The sequence below is a fragment of the Cebus imitator genome, unplaced genomic scaffold (genome assembly GCF_001604975.1).
Source record: "Cebus imitator isolate Cc_AM_T3 unplaced genomic scaffold, Cebus_imitator-1.0 Scaffold656, whole genome shotgun sequence".
NCBI lineage: Eukaryota > Metazoa > Chordata > Mammalia > Primates > Cebidae > Cebus > Cebus imitator.
The window spans coordinates 329894-344219 of record NW_016107971.1 but is presented as its reverse complement, the minus strand read 5'-3'; the positions used below and the strand labels follow the sequence as shown (position 1 = coordinate 344219).

Below are 14326 nucleotides of genomic sequence, written 5' to 3'. Positions count from 1 at the left end.
CTTTAGGAGGCCCCCATGAGACAAGAAATCTTTCAATTGCAGACTGTCAGGCACCAGGGGCCTTAGGGACAGGAGCTAGATGGAGGGAGAGTGGGGAGGGCCCAAGCTGTCAGGTGATCCTGAGGCTGGAGGAGCTGGGGGGATGCAGTGAACTAAGGATGTCAGCTGAGGGTATGTGCCACCATGGTAGCTTGCTCAGGTCAAACCCCACCAACTTCAGATCTCACATTTTTAGTCTTCAAGCTCTTGGGGCTTAATCTCCTGTTTTCCTTTCCTCTCTCCCAGTCGGAGTCCCTCTGTGAGGTTTGCCTGTGCTGCTTCCACCAAAAACACTGTTCAGGGTGATGTCCTGTCTCCCAAGACTGCTTCCAGAGAAGAGACCATGCCCCCAAGCAGGCACACGAGGGTCACAAGAAAGGAAAAGGAAGGGGGTAAAGACAAATAAGGGAGAAAACTTTAATCAGGCTGCAGGCTTTTCATAAAAAAAGTTTATTTCTCAAAATAGGGGGAAGAATCCAAAGTATTAAAATAATCCTCTAATTTTTGTTTTGACGGAAAAGGATAGGATGACAAATAATTCATACAAAAATTTGAAGCGTCACTGCCGTAGATATTCCTCTGGCTCAGTGGGGAACATCCTGAAACTCGCACCTCCTGTCTGCAGCTCGGGTTCCAGCTGCATCACGGGGAACACAGCATCTCCTGGGTGCAGGAAGCTGCAAGCATCTGGAATGCTTATTTATTTACCCCACAAATAAATACAAAAAGTCAATCTTCACAGTGGAAATGATTCCATCTATTTTTGTGGCTTTCTGATGAGAATGCTAAAAAGAAGAGCTGCCCCTCTTCTAAAATTCCAAATCTTTCCTTTTTGAAAATGACTATGTACGAAAGAAATAAAATGTGAAAAGATTTGTTAAGGATGACTGGCTCTAGTACCGACTAAATGCCAAGGGAGACTGTGACTTACTGAGGTGATACAAAGCAGCCATGGTTTTTCCTCATCTTTTATACGGGGAAAATGCACCTTTCTATCCTTAAAGAGAATGGGACTTGGCAAAGTCCCTATCTGTAGCAATTTTATTACTTAAAAAAAAGGGTGAGCTGGGAGCTGGTCTGTGCACAACAGCCAAGATTGATATTGCCAAACCGAGCCCAGAAGCATCCAGGTACAATTTCCAACAGGCAGACCCTACCAGGAATTGGGAGACAGGAGTGGGCTCTCTCCTGAGATGAAACAAGTTTAACTGTGAAGACCTTTCGGAACATTCCTGGGTTTTCCTGGCTCTTTTCAGTTGGTGTTTCTCTGAGGAACAGGAAGGTTCTCATGAAGATATTTTAAACTTCCATGCTCTGAGAAATCTGAGACCACGTGGTCCTTCCCTCGCAGCAGCCACTTAGTAGTAAGCAGTCCCTCAAGTCCTACTGGTCCCCGGGCGTGGATTCTTGATGTACTGATGCCCACTTCAGCTCCTGTGAAAAAGTATGGATAAAGATGTGGCTCGCAGTGGCTCATGCCTGTAATCCCAGCACTTTGGGAGGCTGAGGTGGGTGGATCACGAGGTCAAGAGATCGAGACCATCCTGGTCAACACGGTGAAACCCCGTCTCTACTAAAACTACAAAAAATCAGCTGGGCATGGTGGCATGTGCCTGTAATCCCAGCTACTCAGGAGGCTGAGGCAGGAGAATTGCCTGAACCCAGGAGGCGGAGGTTGCGGTGAGCCGAGATCGTGCCATTGCACTCCAGCCTGGGTAACAAGAGCGAAATTCCGTCTCAAAAAAAAAAAAAAAAAAAGATGTGGCTTTTCTCAGCCTCTTGGTTCCTGTCCATGCCCCAGACCCACACTGCTTCTTTCCCCTCACTTGGTACCCTGTCTTCCTGCTAACTCCTCACCCATCCTCCCCAAGACAGCTGAGTCACCCTGTGCCCATAAGCATGCTCTCTGGTTACTACAAATCATGATGCAACCTCTTCTGTATTTTATCCCCAACGCATTTTGACAATGCTATTAATCTAAGTGCTGTCTCTGATATCAGTTTAGCGTCTGAATTGCATACCACATTTTGACATCTGGGCATGTTTTGAGGGGTACAACAATGTTTACCATGATGGTTTCATCTCCTCAAATACTCTTTAAATCTTAGAAAGAAAGGGACATGTTCTTAGTATCCCCTAGAAGTCTTAGACATAGGCACTCATTAGACAGTTACTGAATACATCAAAGGGTTACTGTTCCTTCCCTTTCCTCTTGCTGCCAGCTCAGACCTAGGGGACGTCAGGGGCTTTCCTGAGCCCGGCATGCTGTTCTGCACTGTATACAGTGGAGGCAGGGTTCCCTCATTCGTCACTGAGCATGTAGCATGTACTAGGCCCTGTGTTAAGCCCTGGGGATAAAGTGAATAACAGATACAAGGTCCTGTTTTTGTGGAGCTGATATTATAGCAGGCGAGGCAGCCAAAGGACAGGTGAGTAAATAATCTGTGGTGCTCAAGAGCAGTGATGGGTGCTATGACAGAGACTGTGTGGTGGAGTCGGGGACATGCTGGGAAGGGTGGTCAGGGAAAGCCTCCCTAAGGAAGTGCCTTTTGGTTGAGGCCTAAACAGTGGGAAGGAGCTGGCTGGGGAAAACCAGACAGAGGTGCTGCAGGCAGAGAGAAGAGCAAGCAGGAGACTCGGGGGATGTGCTCTGGGTAGTGGTTGGTAAGGAGAGTGAAACCATCAGGATTCAAATTCTGGTTCAATGGCATAGAGACCAGATCACTTTGGACACACTACCTAACTTCATGTCTCATGCTTCAGTTTTTTCATCTGGAAAACGAGAATTCATTTTGTAGAATGAAGTGACAGCATGCTTGCAACACATTTAGCACAATGCTGGGAATGTAGTAAATGCTCAATAAAATCTGTTACTGTCGTTAATGGATTTGACAAGGAATTTAACTCAACCAGCTTTTGCTTGGAGCTGGTGTTGGAAGGACAGTGAAATGGTCTTTTGTTCGTCCCTCATCCTGAATTTTCATTTGAATGCTGGGTACCCCAACCCTTAAAAATATGTTGCTATTTCTTTTTCAAGTACATGGAGTATAAAGATCAGTGCAAGTGACATGATAATTACATCAAAACCCCAAGATAATAGAAATGGAGAACTAAAAATAAAGAGCACAATGACTAAGAATAACTGAGTTAAATTCCCTTTCATAATCTTTAACAATTTGGTGAGAACTAGTTCTCCAGGCAGATTAGCTAATCAAAAAGTTCAGAGTGATTACAATGTGTGTTTTTCTTTGTTTTGTTTTGTTTTGTTTTAGAGATAGGGCCTCACTCTCTCCCAGGTTGAAGTACAGTGGCACCATCTTAGCTCACTGCAACCTCGAACTCCTGGGTTCAAGGGATCCTCTTGCCTCAGCCTCCTGAGTAACTGGGACTACAGGCTCATGCCACCACAGCTGGATAATTTTTTCATCTCTGTAGAGAGGAGGTCTCACTGCATTGCCCAGGCTGGTCTTGAACACCCCGACTCATGAGATCCTCCTGCCTCCGCCTCTCAAAGTACTGGGATTACAGGCATGAGCCACTGTACATGGCCTAAAATGTTCTGAGTGGTTGAAATAATTCTCAAATATTCAGAAAATGTGTCACAAACATCTTACTGGAGTTTTATATAATGGTATCCCTGAAAACCAGAGACTGTCCAAATAACCCCAACATTACAGAGGGCTGGAGATTTTATACTTCATGGAAGGGAAGAGAAAAGGGTCCTTCTGAAGCTTTTTATTTTGAAGTCTGCTATAGAAGGGAACCTTGCACTTCTGGCTGGCCTGTTGGTTTGATGCTGGTACTTAGGCCCAGGGCACCTTCTTTGGTCCTACCCTTGTGAAGTTTCTTACCTCTGAGGCAATCTGGTGGTGCCACTTTGAAGAAATAGGTCTGTAAAGGAGTGTTTTTGAGGGATGCAGCATGTACCTCTGTTGCAGCCTGTGCACAAAGGCAGGCTGTGGTCTGCCCATGCTGTAGTGGGAGATCCCAGGCTTTGGACACACAAGTTTGGGTCGAATGCCAGCTGTGGAACTTTGACAAGTTACTACAGTTCTCTGAATCTCATTCTCTCTCTATGAAAAATGAAATACAAGTAACTGCCTTACTAGCATGTGAAATACTTAGAAAACAGGCCTTCTACCAACTCATGGGAGGTTTCATTAATTATTCCCTCTGATAATCCTACCTTATCAGAATTCTGTCTCTCTTTTTTTTTTTTTTTTTTTTTTTTGAGATAGTATCTCATCTCGCTCTATAGCCCAATCTGGAGTGCAGTGGCGCAATCTTGGCTCACTGCAACCTCTGCCTCCCAGGTTCAAGCGATTCTCCTGCCTCAGCCTCTTAAGTAGCTGGGATTATAGGTGTCTGTCACCACGCCCGGCTAATTTTTTGTATTTTTAGTGGAGATGGGGTTTCACCATGTTGGTCAGGCTGGTCTTGCACTCCTGACCTCAGGTGATCCAAACACATCAGCCTCCCAAGTGTTGGGATTACAGAGTGAGCCACCATGCCCGGCCTGTCTCTCCTATCTTGACTAAACATGTGACAGTAAAGGGGAAGTGTCTTCCCCACCTCAGTATACCCCTGGACCAACAGTGTTTCACAGGGAACTTCTTTCTTCCCAACCAGAGTCTTTCTTACCCAGTCCAAAGCGGTAACCATCAGAAAAGCGAGTGCTGGCATTCCAGAACACACAGGCACTATCTACGTGCTGCAGGAAGAACTCTGCTGTGTTTTCTGCAGGGTATAAAAAGAGAAACCAAGTTAGGATGAGACCCAGAGAACATCCCCATTTCCAGCCATTCACTGGTCACAGATCAGGCTGGGGTCTGTGCCCCCACTGGAGCTTCCCCATGTGTTCTCACATATTAAACATTCAGGCTTGTGAAAAGTCTCAACAGGAAGAAGGCAAGTCAGCTTCATCAATCACAGTGTTGTGGAACGACTGGGTTGGAATCCAGATCTCCCATGCAGGTGACCTGCCTACACTTCCTACTTACGGGCTCTAGAGCTAGACTGCCTAGGCCTGAACTCCAGCTGTATACCCACTAGCTGTGTGACCTTCCACAGGTGTATAAAACTTTCTGTGTCCAAGTCAAAGGGGATTGACATTACCTAGCTGACAGGGTTGTAGAGAGGATGAAATGAGTTAGCACCTGGGGAGTACTCATCCTAATGCCTAGCACACAGTGAGTGGTTGGTAAATGTTGGCTGTTAATAAGGGTGGTACTGCTCTGGTGCCACAATTAACCGACTGCAAATTCCTCAAGGGGGCCCTACTAGCAACCTTCACCACTGAGTCTCCAGTGTCTGACATCCAGGAGTGTCCCTGTATACATATTTGTGGAATAAATGAACGAATAATGTGCAGAGTTGGTTCTGCCCTTAATCTTGTGGGCCTTGGTTTCTTCAGCTGTAAAATGGGTTTATTTTAACTACCTCGTATGATTAGTTGCATGCATTAAAAGATAATGCCTCTGACAGGGTTAGTCATCTTCAAAGCAGGCTAACCATCCCTGCCCCACCTCCCCTGGCTGTGACAATATAAGGAAGTGATAAGAAAACACTTAGCAAAGTACCAAATGCAGCCACTTCTAAGCATTACCGTAAAAGCCTACTCAAATTATGTTTTTTTTGCAGGCCAAGAGGGACTAAGAGGAGCAAGATCACATTGGGGATGAAAGCAGCAAACGCAGACACTATGGGGGAAGCATCTGGACACTGACCGTTCTCTGTGACAATGACATCCGTGTGGGAGCTGCCATACTTGTGGATGTGGTCAATGGCATCCTGAACGTTGTCCACTACTTCAATGCATAATTCCAGGTCCCCATACTCAGTTCGGAGTGACTTTACTTCGGAGGGGCTGAAGGTCAGATATGAGGCAAATTTGGGGCCTGCGTGAATTTTTACCTGGAACAGAGGAAGTCCAGGGGCAACAACATAAAAACAACTGAAATAAGCAAGCTCTAGGAGAGAACAGAAAGGTGGGCCTGTAAAACCACAGCCCAAAGTGGCTCCTATGGCCTGGACAACTGAACTAGTCCTACTTTCCTCCCTCCATGCTTTGACCAGCCACTCGCCAGCAATGGGCCAAGACAAGAGCAGGGATTGAAGCAGGCAGCCTTTGAACGTGAAGAATGTGCAAGGTGTGCCAGGCGCGATGGCTCACACCTGTAATCCCAGCACTTTGGGACGCCGAGGCAGGTGGATAACTTGAGGTCAGGAGTTCAAAACAAGCCTGGCCAACATGGTGAAACCCTGTCTCTACTAAAAATACAAAAAAATTAGCCAGGTGTGGTGGTGGGCGCCTGTAATCCCAGCTACTTGGGAGGCTGAGGCAGGAGAATTGCTTGAATCCGGGAAGCAAAGGAATGTGCAAGGCTTTTAATGGGCTATCAACATAAGCCCTTGACTTCTGGCATTTTACTGAAATGCATACTTGACAACAAAGATCCCAGTCTCTGCATATGGGACCTAGGCACTGGACTTGGGTGGAAAGAGGGAGGTGCCACATATACATTCCTATTCCCTGCACCCTGGTGACGTGCCCGGTTTGCTTTGCTTTAGAGGTAAGCAGTACTTGGTCAGGCTCTTTCAGCACCTCAAACTGTGACTACTCATACAATTCCAATTGTGTCAGTCTGGCCCTACCTCTAGGTTCAGCTCAGCCCCAGGTTCTGGCTCTAATCCTGCTTCTGGTTGGAGGAATTTAAGGATTTTGAGGCTGCTCACTGAGGCCCCCAATCTGGGATATGAAGCTGGATCCCACATAAGCCTTGTTCTCTGAGACATCCCCAGGACAGAGGTCATGCCTTGATTCTTTAAGACCAAGCTTTGGCCTTGGCTCAAGTTATAAGTGATGTCTGCCTTATCCTCATTATTCCTGAGGCCCTCTCATTGTTTCCTATCTGGGATCTCACTTCCTCCATGTTCCTTGGGGAATGGAACCTCATCTCTGTGCAAGTCATCCTTCTGGCTTTACTTCTTGCCATACAAAAGTGTTGCATGAAGTGCACACAGTAACTCATTTTGATGAGGAATTTCAAGGCCATCCTCATTTTAATGACTGAGGATATCATGGGTGTCTTCAAATTAGGTCTGGGGGCATTTAGTCCTGACTAAAGGAGAACTTTCCTCCCGTCTAATCCAGTTCACTCCGGTGCTTGGCAAACACAGGTGCCCAATCAACAGGCTTCCTTACCCAAGTAAAGTAAGGCCCCCGAACATGAATGATCATCATGTGACCTAACTTCCTTTTAATCCATGGAGTGCATTTTCATTTTCAAAACAATTCTTTCCAGTTCTCACTGGGACCATGCCACATTTATAAGCTAACTGGAGCCTTCCTTTCCAGCCAAATGATGGAAGGGAAGAGACACATGTTTAGGGTCAAAGCAACCAAGGCCAAAAAGCACCTTCTTTACTGCCATGCTGGTTTATATGATTCTAAAAGAGTACTGTGACGTCAGATATTAAAGCTTAAAATGCATCCATGCAGACAGTTTACAGATTACCCATTTTTGCCTTGAGGGCATCTATCCTATTTTCTTGTAGTCATGAATTTAGGACATAGCACAACTTTATATTTGAAACGTATTGGCTTTTGGTTTGTTTACAACCTTAATAACATGGTAAAAACATAACCCAGGGAGACATTCTACAAATTACTGACTCCCAAATATCACTTCATTAAGTACATTAATAATGGTAACCAAAGACACTGGTGGTGGGCAGTGAATGCATGTTAAGTTTTTGGTTCGAAACATTTCTGTGCCATCTTTTCAAATCAAATCCAAAAAAGAATATATGTTTGGGAACAAACTTTACACCTTGACACCTGAATAAAAGGTTGTCAGAAATAGTTAGGTCAGCATAGTGGCATGTGATCTGTCTTACCTTTGGACTCTCTTTAGCACACAACACATTCCAGCTTGTAATAAAGCTATTTGTATCTTGGTTTGGTTTGCTTTCTAGAGGGCAGGGGTTGTGTTTTACTCACCTCTGTACTTAGCATGGAACTTTGTACATAGGAGATGCTCACAAATATTGTTTCTTAAACTGCCTTATATGGTATGGCTGTGCCTGGTCTAATTCTGCAGGCTTCTAAAAGACAAGAAGTAATGTACTAGTCCTGTGGAACTGTCTTACCTGTTCCACTCTCAGCATATCAATGATCTGGTCAAATAACGGTGTCCTGAGCAGATCCCGGTGGATTAACAAAGTCTCCAAAGCATTACAGGCAGCTGGATATTCACATTTAGAGTCTCTGACTGAAAGAAGATGAGAAAGAATTGTTTCCATTAACATGATCAGAGGATGTAATATTTCCCCCTTGTAAAAGAGGAGACTCCATCCAGCTCACCTAGCCTGGTGACCTTATCGACACTGGCCTCGGAATCCACATACATGTGGCAGATCCCTTCGCTGTGCCCCATCACTGGAATTCCCTTAGCAGCTTTCTGGATGTCTCTGACTAGCTGGGAAGAGCCACGTGGAATAATCAGATCTATCATTTTGTCTAGGCGGCAAAGATCCTCAACTTCTTCTCTGGTATTGACCTTTAGAAGAAGAGAAGAAAAAGATAAAGACAGCATCTTCCGATGACACAAAATATAAGAACTGCAGCTTCCCTTTTACAGATAAACACCTGTACACTCTGAGAACTAAATGAGACACTGTGAAAACTTATTCAAAAATAAAATTAAGTTCCTGATCATGGGAATCAAAAAGTTGTCCAGCAAATGCTTATCAAACACTATACATCCGGTGCTGTGCTCTGCATTACAGATCATGCAGGACACAGTTCATGCCCTCAAAGAGCTGAGTCAAGCAGGGAAGGAAGCACTAGGGTACTGCTAGCCATAACATAGGGCAGACAATTTTCAAAGTGCCAGAAGCAGCACTAAGGGTTGTCTGTGGAGGTTAAATGCAGTATAGACTATTCCAGGCCATGAGGATCACAAAGGGAATGGCTGCTCTGTTGGTTTTCTATTCACAGCACTGAGAAAATGTTGGGTTGGTCTTGCTAGGGAGTCATGATTCTCATGACTTCTGATGAGAACTCCTACCCTGGGAAGTGGATTGGAATGACTTAAAAAGCCTGTGTGAGGATACTGAGATTATGGACATTTTGTTTTCTCTTGATTTTTAATTTTTTTCCATACGGTCATATTACTTTTACAACAAATATATATATGTATCAGAATGTTCACAGCAACTTTATTCCACACAGCCCAAAACTGGAAACAACTTAAATATTCACCAACAGAAGAAAAGATGGACTGTAGTATATGCAGGTAAATGGAATACTACATGGCGATTAAATGAGAAAACTACTGCTAGATGCAACAATGTGAATGAATACCACAGACATAATGAACAAATGACAGGCAACATAAACGTGTATTTTGTTTGATTTCGTTTACATGAAGTTCGAGAATAAGCAAAAGGCCGGGCGTGGTGGCACCTTCCCAGCATTTTGGGAGGTGGAGGCAAGCAGATTGCCTGAGCTCAGGAGTTCAAGACTGGGCAACATGGTGAAATTTTGTCTCTACAAAACACACACACACACACACACACACACACACACACACACACACACACACACACACGCCAGGTCTGTAGGCATGCACCTATAGTTCCAACTGCTAGGAAGGCTGAGGTGGGCGGACTGCTTGAGCCTGGGAGGCTGAGGCTGCAGTGAGCCGAGAGTCGAGATTGTGCCACCGCACTCCAGCCTGGGCAATAGAGCAAGACTATGTCTCAAAAAAAAAAAAGGGCTCATGCCTGTAATCCCAGCACTTTGGGAGGCCAAGGTGGGTGGATCACCTGAGGTAAGGAGTTTGACACCAGCCTGACCAACATGGTGAAACCTCATCTCTACTAAAAATACAAAAAATTAGCCTGGTGTGGTGGCACGTGCCTGTAATCCCAGCTGGGGAGGCTGAGGCAGGTGAATCACTTGAACTGGGGAGGTGGAGATTGCAGTGAGCCGAGATTGCGCCATTGCACCCAGCCTGGGCAACAAGAGTGAAACTCCATTTCAAAAAAAAAAAAGCCAAAAGTAATTTAATGTGACAGAAGTAAAAAAAAAATAGTTTGTGGGGCAGGGGGGCTACATATTGACTGGGCACAAGGGGCCCTCCAGGATGTTGGACTCTTCTTATCTTGATACGGCTGGTGGTTATAGATGTGTGTGCATGTGAACAGTCACAGAGTTGTTCACAGAATCTGTATACTTTACTGTATGTATGTTACACATCACTAAAAAGGAAGGAAGGAACCTGTGTAAGCTAGGACGTGGTAGAGCTGGGATTTGAATCCCTAAAATCTGTGCTCTTTCCAACCACTATGCTGGCATAAGGAAAAAGCCAGATTCTGGTCATTGAGTGTGTAATGAGCAGGTTTGTGGACATTCTCCCAGCAGGCAACAGAATCCTGGAATGCTGGAGCAAATGAGCCAAAAAAAAAAGGATCTGGAGTCAGCCTAGGTCCAAATCTAAAACTCTACCACACACCTGTGACTCTGTGACTCTGAATCTGTTTTTTCCAATCAGAAAATGGGTCTAATAATTAATGTTATTTTCGTCATGGGACTCTTGTGAGGATCAGATGAGATAATGGATAAAATAAATGAGGCTTGCACATAGTAGGTGCTCAATACGTCATAGCTATTATCAAACTTCATTTGAAAGTTGAGGAGAGTGAGAAATGATCAAAGCAATGATCTTGGTAATAATAGTGACAACAGCATGATCTCATACTCACACACTGCATGACAGTTTATGACCAACTTTCATAAAGTTTTTCATCTGACTTACCGTAAATCACTCTGCCAATGACAAGAACCTAGGCCTCACACTCTAGGTCTGGTACTCCTGCTGCCTTGTGGCCCAAAGAATGAAGGTCTAATTGGCATTCTTGTAAATAAGTAGTACCAAGACACAGCTATAAGGGAGGGCCTTCCTAAGCCACTGAGGACCCATCTGGCTCTGCAGAATGGCCTAAAGTCTGTAGGCTCACAGGCCTGCTGGAGTGTTAAGCCTGCCTGTAGGAGTGTCTTGGACCTATGTGGCCTAAGTTTTGCTTTAAATTCCTAAACACCTGATCTCGCCCCACTGGGCTTGACTTGGTGCATTCCCAGGGACCTACCAGCTGCACGGCCTCCTTGACTCCATGGATTGAGAGGGCCTCCTGGGTCAGGAGGTGAAGAATCCGATTGCTGTGTACAGCCTCCTTCCCTCCTTTGAGTAACAAGCCGTTACCACTTGCAATAGCCAAAGCTGCCACCTGCAGATCAAAGGGAGAGCAGTGATCAAAGGGGACAGACAGTAATAGTGACAGTAATGTTAGCATTCATAAGCACTCTTTCTGTGCTAAGCAGTCTTCATCATTTTATAAGGCCTATGCTGTTTCATCTTCACAACACTACAGTGAATTAAGTGCCTGTTTTATCCCCTACTTTGCAGACAAGGGACACTGAAGCCCAGAGAGGTTGATGACTCCACAAAGTTACACAGCTTATAAATGGTAGGGCTGGGAGCCAGACTGAGGTGGTTTGACTCCAGAAAGAGCCACTGGATTTTAGCAACTAAACTATACAGCTTCTTTAACACCATTAGCAAAGAGAACTGAGTTAAGGCCAGGGCCAGACGGCATCCCCCACTGTGGAGAACATGGTCTTCAGCCACCTTTGTAGGGAAGCACTTGCTTCATCTGATCAGGCTGAGGCTGGGCAGCTCCTCTGGCCACATCCTACTCTGGCCTTGGAATTGTTCTGAGATCTCCAGTGCTTGCTGCTAAGAACCTGGAGAAAACTAGAGCTCCTGCCAGCCCTTGGGCAGCTATGGTAGAGAATGAGAACAGAGTCTTTTTCCCACATGCCTGTCTGGGGAGGAAAAGGTAGACCATCCAGGAGGAGGGCTAGTTACCCTGTCAGGGCAAAGAGTGAGTGACACTGCACTGATCATCCTTCCTAAGTTACATAAACTTTCTCCAGACCAATGCACAGACACAGAATACTGCACACAATTTTTAGGATTCATAGATTCTGTGAAACCATCCAGGGTTGAGTCCAGAAGAGGAGCCTCAGCTGTTGTTAGCTAATGAGGAAAACTTACTCCTTGTGAGGGATCAGCTCGTATGGGTAAGTGGTAGCAAAGAAAGTTCATGGATACAGTCCACAGAGACTTAGGCCCATTTCTACTAGCAGAGGTGAGTTTAGCAGTCATCACTGGGGCATTTCTGCAAGACAGCTATGTGGCCAGAGAGGCAGTGTATTAGCATCAGCCAGGGGCTGAGGATGGGCCTCAGTGCTATGGGAATCCCTTGGTGAACAGGCTGGTTTTAGGGGATGTCAGAGAGTACCCTTCACAGAGCATTCCAGATTCCACAGTCACCTATGTCTTACAGTAAAGAGTGGCTAGTGTTTTGTTTTTAAAACAGAATTTCCCTTTGAGACTTTAGGGCTAGTGCAGAGAAAGAGCTGGTATCATCCTACAGGACAGTCCAGTGGAGGAAATGCTTCCAGAGTTCCAGGAGGGAGTTTAGGGTAATAAAGTGGGGCCACTCTATAATGACACCTTGCATTTCCCAGCATGGCTGCTTGGCAAAAACTTTTAACACGTGCTTTCTCAACAGTAGGCTGTGATATGTCAACTTGGTTAAAGAGGGTTGCATTCTAATTTCCATTAACTACTGAAAGTTCTTTTTTTTTTCCTAACAGATGTACCTGTAGGAAGCCATCTGTGACACTAACAATAAAGCGGTCCTTTTCACGTGGGCCAAGCCAGTTATTCATGAATGACTGCAGCAGGCTATCAGAGAATTGAGGTCAGAGAACAAAGTGAACCACAGGCTAAGATATTTAGAAATTTGCTCCTGCACTGTGGTAAGGTAGGTTGATATGGGCTTCAGTCTCAGTTGCACCTTACAAGTGTGACAGGACTATTACCTTCTATGAGGCTCAGTTCTCCAGCTCTAAAATGGACATATGAAAGTACTTTAGGATACTGGAAGAATGAAGAACGTAAATTACCTCAAGAACAACCTGAGAATAAAGTCTCAAAATTATCTTTTTCTGGTTAAAATAAAAGACCTTCACACACATACACACACAACTGTCTTTGGGAAACTTATCTCCAGTATTGAAAATATATTCTTCCTCCAATCTCTGCACCAGCCCCCAAAGGCAGGGTATTTATTCCCCTGGGGTATATACACACCTGGGGTAGACAGTCAGGACGAGATTCAAAGATCACCAGCAGAACTCCAATTGGGACAGTCACTTGTTCCAGTTCCAGGTTTTTGGCGATTCGGGTGCGACGCAAAACACGCCCCACGCTGTCCTGGGAGGAGGCTGCTATCTGTCGCAGACCGATGGCCAGGCTGTTCAATTTGGATGTGGAGAGGCTTAAACGTTTCAGCAGAGGAGCTGCAAGTCTCCCTGAAAAGGCATTATGAGGATAGGATGAAGTAGCAGACCTGGCAGGCTACAGCCACCAATTGATGTGTCTTTTTTTTTTCTTTGAGCCAGGGTTTCACTCGGATGCCCAGGCTGGAGTGCTGTGGCATGAGCTTGGCTCACCGAAATCTCCGCCTCCTGGGTTCAAGCAGTTCTCCCACCTCAGTCTCCTGAGTAGATGGATCTACAGGCATGTGCCACCTGGCTATTTTTGTATCTTTTGGTAGAGATGGGGTTTCATCAGGTTAGCCAGGCTGATCTTGAACTCCTCACCTCAACTGACCTTCCCGCCCCGGCCTCCCAAAGTGCTGGGATTACAGGTGCGAGCTGCCTTGATGTTTTACTGAACATGTGAACTGCATTAGGAACAGACTTGGGAAGGCAATGACATGCCATTTAAACTGTCTTTTTTGGGGGTCCATTTGGCAGTACATAGCATTATGTAAAGCTGTGTACGCTGATAACCATTTGTGCTACCAATTTTAGTTCCATAAATATATCATTTGTGTGAACAAGCAGGCATGTAATAAGGATACTTATCACGGCATTTTTGTAATACTGAGAAACTGAATTCTACCTAAATATTCAGACAGTGGGTTATAATTCAGTTATCATACATAATATATCTAGGCTTACTGACATGGAAAGCTAAGACATAGTCCATGAAAAAGGCAAATTATAAAACAGCATGTATGATATGATCCTATTTATCAAACACTGCACATGTATGTGTGAACAGAAGAAATCTGGAAGACATCCAGGATAGTAATAATCTCTCTACTTTATCTTTCTATATTATTACTTTTTTTTTTTTTTTTTTTT

General features: G+C 44.9%; 1 protein-coding gene across 2 annotated transcripts in view; it reads right to left on the bottom strand.

Annotated features, from left to right (window-relative positions):
* Positions 1-470: 470 nt before the first annotated feature.
* The window catches only part of ALDH18A1 (aldehyde dehydrogenase 18 family member A1), a 41810-nt gene continuing 27954 nt past the window's right edge, over positions 471-14326 (bottom strand). For both annotated transcript variants that reach the window (XM_017518021.2, XM_017518023.2), the window contains exons 12-18: positions 13266-13486; positions 11194-11331; positions 8405-8600; positions 8191-8312; positions 5766-5952; positions 4681-4776; positions 471-1473 (exon numbers count right to left, since the gene is read on the bottom strand). In XM_017518021.2, coding sequence (XP_017373510.1) covers positions 1292-1473; positions 4681-4776; positions 5766-5952; positions 8191-8312; positions 8405-8600; positions 11194-11331; positions 13266-13486 — 1142 coding nt within the window. In that variant the 3' untranslated portion in view covers positions 471-1291. The remainder of the gene's footprint in view (positions 1474-4680; positions 4777-5765; positions 5953-8190; positions 8313-8404; positions 8601-11193; positions 11332-13265; positions 13487-14326) is intronic.